The sequence below is a fragment of the Eretmochelys imbricata genome, chromosome 2, assembly GCF_965152235.1.
Source record: "Eretmochelys imbricata isolate rEreImb1 chromosome 2, rEreImb1.hap1, whole genome shotgun sequence".
NCBI lineage: Eukaryota > Metazoa > Chordata > Testudines > Cheloniidae > Eretmochelys > Eretmochelys imbricata.
The window spans coordinates 241,770,558-241,787,678 of NC_135573.1; the positions used below are offsets into that span (position 1 = coordinate 241,770,558).

Genomic DNA, 17,121 nt, shown 5'->3' on the forward strand with positions numbered 1-17,121 from the left:
AAACTAGCAATTTTATTTTACCCAGAAGGAGGACTTTTTTTGGTCCTAAACTGAGTTTTGAAAAGGTACCTGCTAGCCTCCTGTTTGGGGGAGAGCGGGGGGAAATGGGGCCATCCCGAGTAAACAACCAATTTAAGGTCATTTAACTTTGCCTTTTTCTTTCATTTCCCCCCACAGTTATTTCCATATATTTTCCGCAAGTGGACAGAGCCAGCAGTAGCCTGAAAGCAACAATCTGCTATTGTATGAAACTGGCAGCCTGGAGATGGAGATGGTAAGAGAATTTCATCCCTGAACCCAAACCCATCACCGATGCATCTGGCAGACTGGTAGCCGAAGAAGATGCAGCAAAGTTTTGGGGAGCAGAAAGCTGTGTGTGGGTGTCCATACAGCAGCACACTGGGAGAAGAGTACTGGGAAAAAATTAAAATACAGTAGCATAACCATAAAAATTGAAGTCAAAGGATTTGATAATAAAATAACTAGGGCAAGGATTTGTTCCTTTAAACCCGCCAGCCATTTATATTTTCCTTTTTAAGCCAATCTGGAAATAAAGCCAAAACCACTGTGGACTACAACTTGTGCTGATGAGGATGTGGTTTTTGTGATCCACTGTACTGTGGTATGGATGTTTTGACTGCATAACTGTACTAGGACCATTATGATTAAAATGGTAAAAAGAAAAGGAGGACTTGTGGCACCTTAGAGACTAACCAATTTATCTGAGCATAATGTGTCCGATGAAGTGAGCTGTAGCTCACGAAAGCTTATGCTCAAATAAATTGGTTAGTCTCTAAGGTGCCACAAGTACGCCTTTTCTTTTTGCGGATACAGACTAACACGGCTGGTAATCTGAAACCTGCGATTATAATGGTGTAATCCGCAAATTTACTGCTATGCTGATTTAGACTGCACCAATCCTAGCTTTTGCCCAAAACTGCATGTACACATATTACATGATTTCTGTTGCCAGGCAGGCGAACCACAGGCTTGGTACACCTTCCATCAGACCATAGTAAGTTAAACCTGCTTTTGTTAATCAACTGTTTTTACAGTTGTTTATGCCCTAATGTGTCTTATTTGGGGGTAGTTTGCTGAAGCGCAAAGAATAGTGCTCTTCTCTCCTCATAACTGTCTATTACAAGACTATGTTTTATTAACCTTCATTTTCACCACTTATCAGAATAGAGAAAACTGCAGCAATGATTGTATCAGACGTTGAGCAGATCTTTCAAAGAGGTCAGGCAATTCTTACTGGAGATCTGTCCCGATTTAGAAAGAATGTTTGTGTGGTTGCTGCTCTTGCTAGTTAGAGATACCACCTAGGAATGCTGGAAAATGCTAGATTATGCAGGATCACCTTTCTTAAGAGGGAGTTTTTAAAGTGGCCTTCTCTATAAAACATCAAAACAGTGCAAAGGAAAGGTCCAAAAATAAAGTGCTGAAAACAGGATAGCCATAGCGTTTAATCTTGGCTCCAATAAAGTTTAAAATGGGTCTACTGCCGATCTCAGTGTATATTATAATAAATCTATCTTAATGACCCTTATTCATTGAAAGTGAACATGCTCTTTTATAGTGGCCATTTACTATCCTTTCAGATATCTTGCACTTATGGAATGTCACTGATAAAAGTTCACTTCTGCATTAGCATCACTTCCATAGAATCATAGAATATCAGGGTTGAAAGGGTCCTCAGGAAATCATCTAGCCCAAACCCCTACTCAAAGCAGGGCCAATCCCCAATTTTTGCCCCAGATCCCTAAGGCCCCCTCAAGGATTGAACTCACAACCCTGGGTTTAGGATGCCAATGCTCAAACCACTGAGCTATGTGCTTGCATATGCAGCACTATATAACTCAACGTTTTGTAATTCTCCACAGAGATCTACAGCAAATCCAGAATTTGTCAAAATTAGGCCATTGTGACAAATTACTATGTGGTTCTCACACCTTTTCATTAATTACAGCAATATTATCTTTCAACCTATGTCCTAGAAGTATTTTTTTTCCGTCGTCTTATAAAAGGAGAAATGCAATTAAAGTCGGCACTCAGAATTCATTAACATAGTTCTTTTCTCCCTTAACACAAGTATCGTCTAAAAGAGATACTGTTGTAACTCCACAGATATACCTTGCAGAGCAGGGGTGGGCAAACTTTTTGGCCCAAGGGCCTTATCTGGGAATAGAAATTGTATGGCAGGCCACGAATGCTCACAAAATTGGGGTTGGGGTGCAGGAGGGGGTGAGGGTGCGGGCTCCAGAGATGGGCCAGAAATTAGGAGTTTAGGGTGTGGGAGGGGTCTCCGGGCTGGGGGAATAGGGTGCAGCGGGGGGGAAAGGGGGGCTGGAGGGGAGCTGGGAATGAGTAGTTTTGGGTGTAGGAGGGTGCTCCAGGCTGAGATTGAGGGCAAGAGGGGGATCAGGGCTGGGGCAGGGGGTTAGGGCGCAGGGAGTGGCTCAGGGTGCAAGCTCCAGGCAGCACTTACCTTAAGCGGCTCCCGGAAGCAGCAGCCATGACCCAACACCAGCTCCTATGCACAGCTGTGGCCAGGCAGCTCTGTGCACTGCCCCATCTGCAGGCACCACCCCTTGGCCAATGGGAGCTGCGGGGCGGCACTTGGAGTGGGGGCAGCATGCAGAGCAGAGCCCCCTCGCTGCCTCCACACATAGAAGCCGGAGCAGACCCCATTCCCCAGCTGGAACTCGAGGGCCAGCTTAAAATGGCTGGCGGGTCAGATCCAGCCCATGGGCCATAGTTTGTCCACTCCTGCTGTAGAGAAAGTGAGATTTATACACAAAAGGCCTAGCCTACAGAGGTTTTCCTAAACTAACGGGTAAGTCTTACCCTATAAATTATTCACAGTTGTCTTGTACGTGAAGTGATGACATGAATATATGGAAAGCAAGTCCCTGGATATTGTGTACAGAATCAGTGACAATGCAGGCATATCATAAGGTATTTTTGTTTTGTTTTAATTTCAGAATTAGTTCCACCAGTGTTAGAAGCATGGAAAGTCCTCCAGAAATGAACTAGACATTACATGAAGAGACTCCAGCTACCTTTCACTGGATTCTCTCTCAGAAGACAAGCGGTTCTAGCAAAAGAGGAAGGCCCTTTTACTCCATGCCATGCAAGGCCTGCAGTTGTAGTAGGGTGACCTGATGTCCGGATTTTATAGGGACAGTCATGATATTCGGGGCTTTGTCTTAAATAGGCCATTATCCCCCACCCCCGTCCCATCCAGTTTTTTGTTTCCCCACATTTGCTGTCTGGTCAACCTAAGTTGTGGTCACCCTTTCTGCCTAAAAGAATGAGGTGGGGACTCCACTCATATTCCACCCAAAGCACACCTTTTTATCGGGAGGGTTTCCATTGAAGCACCCAATGCAAATCCTTCTCTGTCTGGTAGCTGGTTTTCTACAGTGGTTCCAATTCCTGCTGATTCAAGGAGCAAGAAACCAAGCCTCGAAACTGAACCCTGATCTCCCACCTTCGTGGCAATGCAGAATAATATCATCCAGACAACCAGATGGCCTTAAATGTCTAAGTTTATTTCAGAAGCAGAATTTAACCTTAAAACTGGTTTCAGAGTAACAGCCGTGTTAGTCTGTATTCGCAAAAAGAAAAGGAGTACTTGTGGCACCTTAGAGACTAACCAATTTATTTGAGCATGAGCTTTCGTGAGCTACAGCTCAGTAATTTACAAGAAGTGAAAATTGAAGGTGGCCTCAAAACCTGGGCTTTTCTAGGAAAGGGCATTATATTTACTTCAGATCAACAGAGGCCTCTTTTCACATATACAGCCAAAGTATGGTGACCACATTTTACTTAAATCATTTTCATAGGTAAGTACATCTTCAAGCCACTCTTACCTATTTGCAAACACTACCCAGCAGAAAAAACAGCGTCTTTTAAAACTGTATTCATATTACCTTAAGGAGGTCAATTAATCTGTCAGTGCATCTCTGGATGGCAAACAGACCTTTCTGAAACATCAGCAACTTGGATCAAATGATCATTCCATACCACAGTATGTTTCAACAAGGTAATGTTTCATCATCATTCTGGGCCAGATTTGTCTACCCTTTCTGGGGTTGAGTAGCATTTTAACTCTATGAATAGTCGTGGTTATTGTTTCATACATGCATGTACATAAATAAAAACAGCATAAAACACACAGACACACAACTATATGCCAGAAAACAAACAGAAAAAATCATCAGTAGATATCTTTACTTCAAGTGATCAGAAAAACCAAGTGGTGAAGAGATCAGCAACTTACAAAACAGCATTAAAAGGGAATACACACATACAAGAAAGATTCTCATCTCAAGGAAGGTTTTTTGTTTTTGTTTTTTTTAAGCTAACTAACATTTCTCAGCAGTAGAGACTTCTGCACAATTCCAGATGTTTGTTCATTCAGATAGGAAACTCAAATGTTTCCTCAATGTTATACGCTTTGCACAGCAGCCACAAATATTGTTAAGTACAAACTTTGTTATTTTAATCACAAACATGTGCAAAGATGGAGGTCACAATACATGACAGCAACAGAGGTAATAATTGGAAATTCAGTTAAATGCTATTGGAAGGGATTTGAGGAATGGGTGAAAAGAGGCATTGCATAAGTTTATAATAGTTTTACAATGTTACAATTCTAAGTTTTCAAGCTCACTAATGACTTGGTCCAGTTCCACAAATTACTGAATCTGGTCTAGATGCTGCTAAGCTTATATTTTGGTCATACACTGTTAGTGGCTGAAGAACTAATCTTTAGGCCATGGTGATAACCTTGTCCACGTTTAACTAAATTGTGTTTTTTTTGTGAGAAATGTAGGGCCCAACCCTGAAATTGTGTTGATCCCAGGTAGCAATCAACGGCTCGATGTCTAGTTGGCAGTTGATATCAAGCAGAGTGCCCCAGGGGTCGGTCCCGGGGCTGGTTTTGTTCAAAATCTTCATTAATGATCTGGATAATGGGATGGATTGCATCCTCAGCAAGAGAGGTTGATATGCCGGAGGGTAGGGATAGGGTCCAGAGTGACCTAGAAAAATTGGAGGATTTGGGTAAAAGAAATCTGATGAGGTTCAACAAGGACAAGTGCAGAGTCCTGCACTTATGACGGAAGACTTCCATGCACTGCGACAAGTTGGGGACCAACTGGCTAAGCAGCAGTTCTGCAGAAAAGGACCTGGGGATTACAGTGGACAAGAAGCTAGATATGAGTCAACAGTGTGCCCTTGTTGCCAAAAAGGTTAATGGCATATTGGGCTGCCATTAGTAGGAGCATTGCCAGCATTTTGAGGGAAGTGATTATTGGTGAGGCCACATCTGGAGTACTGCATCTAGTCGTCGTCGTCCCCCACCACCACTACAGAAAGAATGTGGACAAATTGGAGACATTCCAGTGGAAGGCAACAAAAATTATGAGGGGACTGGGACACATGACTTATGAGGAGAGGCTGAGGGAACTGGGCTTATTTAGTCTGCAGAAAAGAAGAGTGAGGGGGGATTTTATAGCAGCCTTCAACTACCCGAAGGAGGGTTTCAAAGAGGATGGAGCTAGGCTGTTCTCCGTGGTGGCAGTTGACAGGACAAGGAGCAATGATCTCAAGTTGCAGTGAGGGAGGTCTAGGTTGGATATTAGAAAAAACTGTTTCACTAGCAGGGTGGTGAAGCACTGGAACGGGTTACCTAGGGAGGTGGCGGCATCTCCATCCTTAGAGGTTTTTAAGGCCTAACTTGACAAAGCCCTCACTGGGATGATTTGGTTGGGGTTGGTCCTTCTTTGAGCAGGGGGTTGGACTAGTTGACCTCCTGAGGTCTCTTCCAACCCTAACCTTCTATGATTCTAAGTCCTTACTCAGCTAGAACTCTGATTTACACTCACTTGAAATTTTGCTGTAGAAAAGACTGCAAAATCAGACCCATAATTTGGGAGAACGCAACATAATTATCTAGCTAGAATCTTATATGGCCTCCATCAATGTAGAATCTGAGCACCTCACAAACTAATGAATTTAATGCCCCCAACATCCTGTGTGATTTCAAATATTATCATCCTCATTTCACAGAAATGGAACAGACACAGAAAGACACGGCCCCAGTCTTGCAACGTGCAATGCACTGCACTGCGCCAGTCATCCCAGAGAGAGCTCACTACAGGATCAGGGTTTACGTAACATCTAAAAATGACTCAGGAAGTCTGTGGTGGAGTTAGCAACTGAACCCAGATCTCCTGAGTCCCAGTCCAGTGCCTTCATCCGTGAGACCATTACACATGTGCACAATTCTCTGACTTATTTTTAAGGTGGTTTAAGGTAGTCTATTGCATGACAACTTTGGCTGCAAACAAATATAATCCATGTTTTCCAAAACATGGACCTTGTACATCTAGATGATATACCCTCCATTATAGCCCAACAGCAGCTTCAACAGCCCATATTCTACGGCAGCCCAAAGTTTAAACACAAACCTAAACACCCTCTTTTTAGTATACTAAAAAACAACAAGAGTTCTTATTTTGACCTAACGTCACATGGAAGCAACTGTTTAAGCCTTACATTTTCTCCTGTTAGGCAAGACATGGCCAGAAACGAATTAAAAGGATAAAGAGCCTTTATATGGATTTAAAATGGGATTTGTGTAAAATGCAATTTGTTAGCTCACTGGAAATTTCAGCAATAATTTGATCACTTAACACAGCTCTGGTTTTGAATGTTTCATGGACTCCATTTCAACAACAATCTACCTAATGAATCTCTCATTTTCACCAACTACTTTTCACACACAATACACAACAAATTTCTCTGGCTTCCTAATCGCTAATCAAAAAATAGTGCCCTATCTGGTGTCCATAATCACCAATAAAAAGATAATGTTCTGATCTGTTTCGCAACAGCTGAACCACAGATAATACAAAAAATCTGCTAAGAAACATGCAGCTACAATGACATGCAAATATGGAAATTAGTCTAGATAGTGCCACTTGGCTGCATTATATTGACTCACTTTGCATCTCTGCACATCATCGTGCATAAATAAAAGATGAAGATTTAGGCAGAAGGAAAGAGCTGATGGTATATGAGGAAATGGTAGGCCAGGCAAAGAAAGCATGTTCTTAGATTGTGAAATAATTTCAGCAAAGTTACTGTCACAAGGTTTTCTTCTTTGAGCGTAACCCAAAGACACGAAAACAGCAGTGAATTGAGTAGTAGTACACTATACTTCGGGAGAAAGCAGTACAAGAACCATGAAAGGCTGATGCTTTAATTCAGCATAAATCTTAAACAACCCAAAGCTACTTAAAATCCAATCTACCATCGGGTAAGCAGACCATCTGAACAACGGCCATACACCTCATATCCCACAGCAGGTCAACTCCAGAGATAGAGTCACTATTTCTTATTGTCACACTATCCACCATAATGAAATTGTGAGCCTAATTACTGCATTTACCCTTCCCTTGAAGTCAAACCCTGTCATGCAAATGATATGCTGGAGTTACACCAGGCAGAAACCCCAAGTCTCTAAGCAATTCATTTGGTAGCAGCACTAAAATTATTGTGTGCCTCGAATTACAAGTTATTTTTAATTTTTTCTACACAAAAAAATGTGCCTCTGTCCTAAATCCATGCCAAGAAGTAATCGTTTCACTTAGAACTTACCTAACAGACTGTTTTTTATGTTTATATACATATATACATGCTTTTTGAAACAGAAGAGTAAAAGTATGTTTTGTACTTTGTTTTTCTTATAGTGATTTAGTTTTCATAAATGGTGCCAGTCAAGATCCTGAATAAGTCCTTTTCACTCACACAAGTAAAGCTGGACAGTAGCACCACCTTCCATGTGCCTCAATCTGACTTGAAAAGACCATAATCAAAAGATGGACAGAAGGGTAGACTGTTTTTTTCATATGCACGCATATCCATTAGGAATTCAAGTGAGATCACAGAGAATTTTGCACAATATTATCTGATGGCTCTTTGGAAACCTATTAACCTGAACAGAATTTGATATGATAATTTACAGGTGAAAAAACTCTACATTCGAATAACAACCCCCTACAGCAATCAGTCCCTAAACCTATACAATTTAAATAAATTATTAATTATACAGATGATAGCACTGTAATTTTACACAAAGGAAATAAATTTAGAAACTGTTTTGTGGACTCAAATTAATCTATCTGGAGAATTCCCACTTTGTGCTGTTAATAATGCAAATACAGCCAATCAAGTTGTGTTGATTTTGTACAATCACATACCAAGCCTAAAGTTCTGCACAGTTCTCCTTATTAGGGCTGCCTAGACAGAAAAGCTGCTTAACTCAGTTGGTGACTGATAGTGTGGAAGTCTGAGTGCCCTACCTTCCAGACTGGTGTCTCTAAGGACTCAAACTATTTTGAAGGTTATTTAAAACAAAGGGGGAAAGAAAAAAAAACTTTTGAGATACTGAAAATTTAACTGCAGTCAAGATTAATTCCTCACAGACTTAACCAACAATGCACTTTATATTGAAAAACATTAACTATTTCAAACAGTTTCCTAGTACACAGAAAAATATCATCTGAATTGATCACATTTCATAATACCAAATATGCCTCTCTTTTGGGTTTGGATAGGATACCTCCAGTCATAAGTAGATTTCTGTTGTTTCTTCCAGACAAACAATTTTTCTGAACGCTAACCAAAAACTGTTCCGATTGAAAAATGTTTACATATGGATATATAAAAAAAATACATTTTTCAATAGCAATGTTTCCATTATACAATGTTTTTCTACTAACGAAACCGAATGTCTTCGCAACTTTCGAATGAGTGTCTTATTACACAGAAAGAAGCAGGTTTTTGTGCATCTATTAATGTTTTATTATCTAATGGAATACCGTATTAAATTTTAATCTCATGTAGGGATAGTTATACGATGACTAGTTTTACTAAGTAGTATTTAGGATTCATCCAGTCAGATTACTTGAACAGGTAAATATCCTAATGCCCCTTTCTCAGGAGGCTGTACCCTCATAACTGTTCAAAACTGAAGTTGTTTTAAGAAAGAAAGAAAAAAAAAAAAAAAACTAAAAACCATCCAAAGCATGATCATTTAATCTGCTTGCATCAAGGAGCAGAAGTTACATACTAGTTTTCTATTACACATCAATAAAAGATTTAAAAATATAAATCAACTTTTCATAAATGACATTAGGAATAGGCTAACAAGAGTTTATATCTTATCAGCATTTTGCGATAATCTAAAGTAACTGCAAATGAATTCAATAATTTAGAGTTGTAAAAAAAAAATGTACCCTCTTGAGAAATATAGCTCCATAAAAAGTCTCCAACATTGCTAACTTTCTCATCATCATGGTAATGCAGTTTAATGTGAATGTCAAATTGATTTGTTGTCTAAATTAGACTGAATCCTACAGTTTCTATTTTTATGTTAAAAACACTAACATAGAAGTTGTGGTTTCAAAGAGAAAGTAACCTAAGTACACAATTAACATTCTAAAGTATATTTTCCCCCGCATATATTCAGGGTCGTTTTTAACATTTCAAATCACTCCAGAGAGAGTCCACTACCACCAATCTTTTCCATTTTATTAAGGTATAAAAGAAACCAGGGGATAAGAGGGATAGTGAAAAAGATAAAATAAGACTGTCCTAACAAGCCACATTTAATGGGTAAGGAACCGTCACAAGGACATGTCTTTTTTTATTCCACTTTTAGCAGCTGTTGTCTATAAGGATCTTTATGTGCATTTATAGCATACAACAATTTTTCCATGTAGACACTGGAACTGAAGCAAATATTCTCCCCATTACTCCTGGAGTTTATGTTATTTTACTAAAGTAGCTGCCCCCTGCATAACATTTAATGTATTTACAATTAAGGTTCCAAAAGACTGTACAGTCCTTAATTGTTTTATATTCTGTACTAGAATTGTTAAATACTCTGTAGCAGAGTTTTTCAAGATAATAGACTTTACAAAAACCTGTATAATGTTTTTTATGTATGGCTGCTTAGTTAAAATTAGACCCTTAATAAACTGAAGATATGCAATTTTAGAGTAACAATTAGATACTACAGGAGCAGGGGACAATTAAGAAAAATGCAACGCTGCCATTTTAAAGATTACTTCTATGTGTAGCATTAATGCCACTGAGGATGACTGACCAACTCCGCTGTCCTTTGTGCATTTGAATATCTCCTCCTTGAAAAAGAACATACAGATGTTATGATCTCAATTCTGCAAGGTGCTCAGTATTCTGGCCCCAGTTCAATAAAATACTTCAGCACTTAGCTTTAAGCACATGAGTAATCTCAGGCTTCAATGGTAATTTAAGTGCATGCTTAACTTTAAACATGGGTTGTTTAAAAAGTCTTAAGCACATGGCGTCTAAAGTTAAATATGTACTTACGTGCTTGCCTGGCTAGAGCGCCAATAATGCTCAGCTCCTTGCAATACTGAGCTCTGTATCAGGTTTGACAAACATAAAACAATTAAAATATTTGCTATATGTGAAAGAAGTTAACAACCCAAAACTGAAACAGAATTAGAAAAGTCATTGGTGTTCAAAGGGGGTGTAAAAATATCAGAAGATACGTAATCAAAACCTAGTGACTAATGACTGCAGTTCTTGAAAACAATCAAAAGGGAAGGTCAAGCTGGAATGATTAATTCAAGGATAAACTAGTACAGTACAACCTACATACAACATACGTTTATGTTTCATCCTTCACATCAACATCTCAAGGCTCTTTAAAAAATAAAATTTAAGTGATATATGCAGTGAGTAGAAAGTGAGGACAGAAATGACACCTTTATTAAATCAGAGGAAACAAACTAGGCAAACCTACAGAAATGGTGTAAGTCAATTATCTAAAAGGGATCTTATCCACTTAAGCAGAAAGAGAATACTGTTGTAATAATGGCACTGATTATTTCAATGTCAGCGAGAGTTTTTTCCCCCATTAGTCATGCACATAAAAACACCTACGTACAGTTTCAGTATGAAGAGTCCCACACTGGAAGCCTGCAAGCCAAATTAGAGTCAAAAAAAGAAATCACTAAGTAACCAGATATTAGGTTCCTCCCTTAGGAAGGAGAGGAGTAAAGAGTACATGACTCAAGTAAGTTTAACAGAAAACCAGTGTTGACGATAATAGTCGTCCTACCTGAGGCCTTTAAGCAAAGCGGTAGTAGGAAGTGCTTTAGGATGAAATGGTAATGTTACGTGGTCTCCACTTGTCATGATCTCTTAGCTGGGCACTATTTTTATAGAGGAGATTTCTAAAAACTAGACACTGTATGTTGTTACTTTATAGAACTTGAGTAACCTTAGCATTTCAGACACTGAGGAGTCCATACCTCATGATTCCCTGATTTTTAAACTCTTAGTACAGCTGTTAAAATAACCCAGTCAATTAAACTCAGTCTCAAGCAAAATATTAAGGACAGTATCTATTTCTACATTTGAGTAATTTTCAAGAAGGTTTTCAGATTGCCTGTTGCTACTCACAAAGGCAATTCTGTGTCATGTGGTGAAAGGAGCAGGGCCCTGAGAATCATACCTCTAGACTGAAGGCTCAATCACAGTCCTCAGTTGCTCCAGTGCAGTGGAATTACATTTTCAGTAAGAATTGCTAGAAGCACAGCTTGGCAGTGAAATGCCAATATTTAGCACATTACATAAAACTTCCCCAGCTTATTAATGTCAGTGTTGCCTATTTTATCCAATCTGACTATATTACTTAAGACAGTATTAAAGTGAAACATAGCCTAGCTGACTACAAACAAAACAAATATGCGTTACATGCCTGAAATTCTCAAAAATAGGTCCCAAAAGTCTGAATGTACATAAGCAGACTAATATTTTCACAAGCGCTGAGTACCCAGCAGCTCCCAATAAAATCAATGACTTCTGAAAATGAAATCAGGGGTGCTCAGTGCCCAAAATTAGGCTACTTACTTAGGTGCCTAAACATGGAGTTAAGATACTTAATTTAAGACACATTCTGGAAAATCTTGTATATGTTTTTTAGGGATTTCCTCTCTCTTCTCATCCTCACTTTCATAATCCAATTTTATTTAAATTGCATAATGAAAGCATCTTAATTTAAATCTTATTTCATATTACATTTCCAGCTCAATTTCACTTATGTACTTAGCATGTTTGTGAAAGCGCCAATATTAGAAAACTCAGGAAAATTACTTTCACGTTGTTTGACTCTCACCTTCTCCATCCTTTCTCTTTTTTCTCCTACCTCATCTTCAGTGTTCACGCTAGAAATATGAAACATGGTGTGTTCATGGGCAATGAACCCTGAGCATGTTTAATAACAGTCTGTACTCACTCTATCTTTGTCGTCAGCTACGTCACAAAGAGTGTCATCAAGGTCTAGGATTCCTCCATCCCCATGCTCCAGACGATGTACTTGTATCCAATAGTTTGGATCCTGTATGCAAAGAAAAAAGATCCATCAGATATTTCAAGTATATATTGGTAAAAAGATATTTCCCTAACAGTCAATTTGCCCAGTTCTATACTTACTGAAGTTAATGGTGAAGTTTCCATTCAGATTCAAGTCCTGTACATAAAACCTTTCACCCTCTAACACAAGTGAATTATGTAAAGTGAAAGATTCTTCTTTCTGATAGCATCAGTATTTCTATGGTCTCAATTACTGTAGTATCTGAGCACCTTACACCACCAGTGTGGGAAGGGGCATGATAGTACTTCCCTGTCTTAGGGTGGTTTTTTTAGGTGACAGAAAATTTTCAAAAATGTCTCCTCAGACTGAAATAGTCAAAGCACTTCGGACAACAGGTCCCTATAAACAGAAACTCTCTCTATACACCAGTACAAGGTTAATCAAAAAACATTTCAGAAACATCACATCAATCTCCAACAATGCTCTTTCACATATTATTGCAATACAAGACATGTATGTCTCAGATATTGTATACATTCTGTATTTGGAAGGAAGGATACCATAATTTACCAACAAATGGGGATATAGGATTCTACAACTTCCCCCACCCTTGTACCATACAAGCACAATCAGTAGAATGGTACTGCATCAATTTCCCTACAGATATCTACTGTATTGAGCCTGGGTTACTACATTTGTTATTTCCAAGAGAGATCATTTTTATAGTGAAAAGTCCTATTATGGCCACAGAAGGCTGGACATGACATAATACATATCTCTTCTTTGCATCTTAGCTAGCCCACCCATGCCACAATGACAACACTGAGCTGTTGTTCAATGTCTAACATTAGGACAAAGTCAATAAATTTCATATGGTGGCCAGAGTTTTCAAAACTAAGTAATGAGTTTGGGTGCCACAATTTTGGGGGGCCCAATCTATTGCACCTTAAAGAGGCCTGATTTTCAGAAAGTACTGACCACCCATCTTTTAAACATGCAACACTTAAAAGGGGTCTGAAGATGGGCCACCGAAAGCTTGAAAATCGTGGCCTGCATGCCTTATAATAGGAATGGACTAAATATTTTATGAACACATCTCGAAATTCCTCTGGTTCACCCACCACTTAAATGAAGGAAACAAAGCATATGTTTTCACCAAAACCTCTCAAAAAGTTTTAATAGCTCTGGGTTTCCCAGTCATAACGTCTGCTCTGCATCTGGCTTAATCAGATTGTAAGGTCTTCGAGGTTGGGGCTGTCTCTTGGTTGTATCTTGGCCACGCCAAGGGCACTGTTGGTGCTGAACAAAGGAACAAACAACGATAACATTCCTAGGCAGTGGGTCACAAATCTGTTGTGCATGGATCTGACATCAAGAGCATGTATTACACAGTTTCTGACTGACTGAGATCAGGGATACTGTGGAATTTTTTAAACAGAGGCTGATTTTCAAGTTAATTGCTGGAGCATCTGGCGTTTCAAAAGGACTTATCCTCAGTCACATTATCTCAATTTCCCATTTGGATTTCTGAATAATTAAAATTATGAATTACCATTAACTCTCACTTTAACTTTTAATACCTTGTAGGCAACGTAAACTACTAGAGTTCAAGTTACCAGTTTTTCAAACTCAAAGCTACATGCTACCAACAGGGAGAAAGGTACAAAGCAAAAATCACTGATGTGTGGGAGGTAGAGCTCTTGGAAGAAGGGCTTTCTTCTCATTTTTGTAGGTGAAGGACTGGAGTTGGGGAGACAGGAATGCCATCCCCACCAGTATATCCCGTTTTAACATGGTGTGGTGCCAAAATATTTGAGGGGAGTTTTTTCTTACATAGTAGAAAAAAATGCTATGAAGTAAATGCTTTTACTGGAAAACAGCCCCCACCCTCCCGGTTACACCTCCACTTCTCTTTTCCTTTGCTGCTACGTATTGATTTCCATCCTTCTTTGTCCTCTAGGTCTCCATTGCCCTACCCCACTTTCCCTTTCTTTGTCTACACCTCCTGTCCCTTCCTTTGCCACCCCAAAAGCCTATAAAGAACTTTATTAGTAACACAATCTAGGCTGCCCTCATGCCTAGTAGTATTTTACACCCCATGGCAACCCTGTTTACAGCAGCACAAACACAACATGCATCGGCCTTGGTTTCATACCGCTGCTGCCACTGCCATAGGGAAAGGGGTACTTTGAACAGATATAACCTAAATTTAAAAGATCTATACTTCCTTGGCTCTCTAACTATGTTAGTTTTGCCTTCCATGCAGCATCTCTCATGTGAATGCCTAAGAATCCGATGAAGTGAGCTGTAGCTCACAAAAGCTTATGCTCAAATAAATTGGTTAGTCTCTAAGGTGCCACAAGTCCTCCTTTTCTTTTTAAGAATCTTAGGACTTAGGATGGAAAGGGAGGTCATAGCCCTCAATTCCCATAAATTCATTGCTATTGTTAAACCTTGGGAGAAACTGCATGGAAAGCAGAGCAATCATACGTAATGAAAGTCAGAGGGAAAAGTAATGTTTCTTTTTCCTCTCGATTTTTGTTTTAAGTGACTGGTTTAGTCAAATGACACCCCTATGAAACTGCCCTGTTCATTTTAGGCATCTTCTCATACACACATTGGCTTTAGTATCACTGGAAATGAATGGAAAACCAGTTCTGAGTTTATAGGCTTTAATGATTTGGGAGGGATTAAGTTGCCTAGAGATTTTTACTCTTCTCATTTATGCAAGGAGTCTCAAACAAGCGGCCCGCAGGGTTCTTCCCTGCCGCCCACCAAGCTCCCCATGCACTCAAAAAAAAAAAAAAAAAAAAACCCACTCCACAAGGGGCGTAGCTCCCAGTGCTAGTGCACTGTCTACACTGGCACTTTACAGCACTGAAACTTGCGGCACTAGGGGGTGTTTTTTCCCACCCCCTGAGCGACAAAGTTGCAGCGCTGTCAAGTGCCAGTTTAAACAAGCCCTAATTTACCTAACACACAGTTTCCCCTTATTGTAATTGCCCTAGTGACATCATCATTTATACAAGAAGTTTTCTACAAGTACTAGCTCAAGATACTACATGGCTACGGTGAGGTACAGGGCTTAAGACAATACTGGCATCATTTTTATAGCTGTTTAATCAGAAAATATCAGCAGTTTCAGATAACATCATAAACATACCAGAAACACAATTTTTACACTTGCAAAAATGAACTTAACACTTTCTGTTTAGAGAAACATTACAAAAGGCAGCGTTCTCTCCTCCCTAGCTCAACCCCCCCTTTGGCAAGGCAATACCAAGTTATGGGGCTGTTTCCATATACAACCTACATTTTAGCTACTGAGTAGACCCAAATCAGGAAAGCTTTTAATATCAGCCAAGTGCACCAAGATTTAGCTAAAATTGTGTACACGTATAAAACTTAATGGACAGATTTTAGACAAGATTTGTGTGTGTGTGTGTGAGAGTGTGAGAGAGAGAGAGAGAGAGTTTGCCTTTTGTTTGTGAAAGGAGACAAAAACACTTCATTCCTATGTAATTCGTCTATATATCGAAAATTCTACAGTAAACAGGAGAGCTCAAGTTTGTTTTAAATTCTTCTCTGAAATTACTTTACGAAAAAACATTCCAAGTTGCTATTGGACCTTCTGGGGCATATACACCCGGAAGTGATTATACCAAAGAGGGTAATCATGTATGCTTTTGTTTAATTTGAGCATTTAATGTTTCACTGTTTATAAAGAGATAAGGCAAAGCTATCAGTTTATACACATTGTCCCAACGGTCCTCATGGAAAGCTCTAGAACATAGTCCAAAGAAAACATGCCATTGTAAACTCAACTTTCAAACCAGTGAATAGTAGGGAAGACTTAGTTTTTCATCTCACACCCCATTATGTAAAGCACCTCTACCTCCGGTATCTGAAACAAACACTGTCAAATGATCAAATACATACAGCTGGGTTTTTAAGACTTGACAGAATTGACAGACTACAATAAGGTTTACACTTCAAAACAAGTCACTTATTACAGTGACTCATTACCCCAGCTCAAAGACTTAACTAGGATTTGAGATATAAGCCCAACTTTATCACCATCTGGAAATGAGAAAGAACTAGTTTACAGGGAACAAGAACCAACCTGCCTCTTCAACCCCATCATCTGAACCCTAACTGTTCTAGGCTAAATAGCTTAACCTCCCTAGCCTCTGTTTCCTGTCTGTAAAATGGGGCTATTATAGATAGGGTACAGATACAAGGGTAGCTAAATCCACAAGGACAGTCAGCATTAAGCCGAACTCTGGTATTTCTGGATCTTTATCCTGTTTTCAGACAGTGTGCACGCCAAAGTTCCACTCCATTCAATGTCAATAAAAGGGCAACGTAGCAAACACACAAAATCACAGGATCAATAATGGAAGGACAACTTCAGAAACACAACTGCTGCCCTTATGCTACATCATATGCCCAATCTACAGTAAAAACATAGTTTAGATACAAGCTGCATTCTTCCACCAATTAGCAAGTATTTCGTTTTTTAAAAGGTGCTTTTCTCTTCTGTGAGAAATGTCAAAGAAAAAACTTAATTTCATGCACCACATATATTTTACAGTTTACTCCACAAAACCTGAGCTGCATCTGTTGTGGCTCTTCCGGTTTGACAAGCCACTAACACAAAATAGTAGGTCAGCAAGACT

General features: G+C 39.3%; 1 protein-coding gene across 7 annotated transcripts in view; it reads right to left on the reverse strand.

The window, feature by feature from the left end:
* PARD3 (par-3 family cell polarity regulator) overlaps positions 1–17,121 on the reverse strand; it is a 652,516-nt gene that overhangs the window by 565,825 nt on the left and 69,570 nt on the right. For all 7 annotated transcript variants that reach the window (XM_077808301.1, XM_077808302.1, XM_077808300.1 and 4 more), the window contains exon 2: positions 12,365–12,466. In XM_077808301.1, coding sequence (XP_077664427.1) covers positions 12,365–12,466 — 102 coding nt within the window. The remainder of the gene's footprint in view (positions 1–12,364; positions 12,467–17,121) is intronic.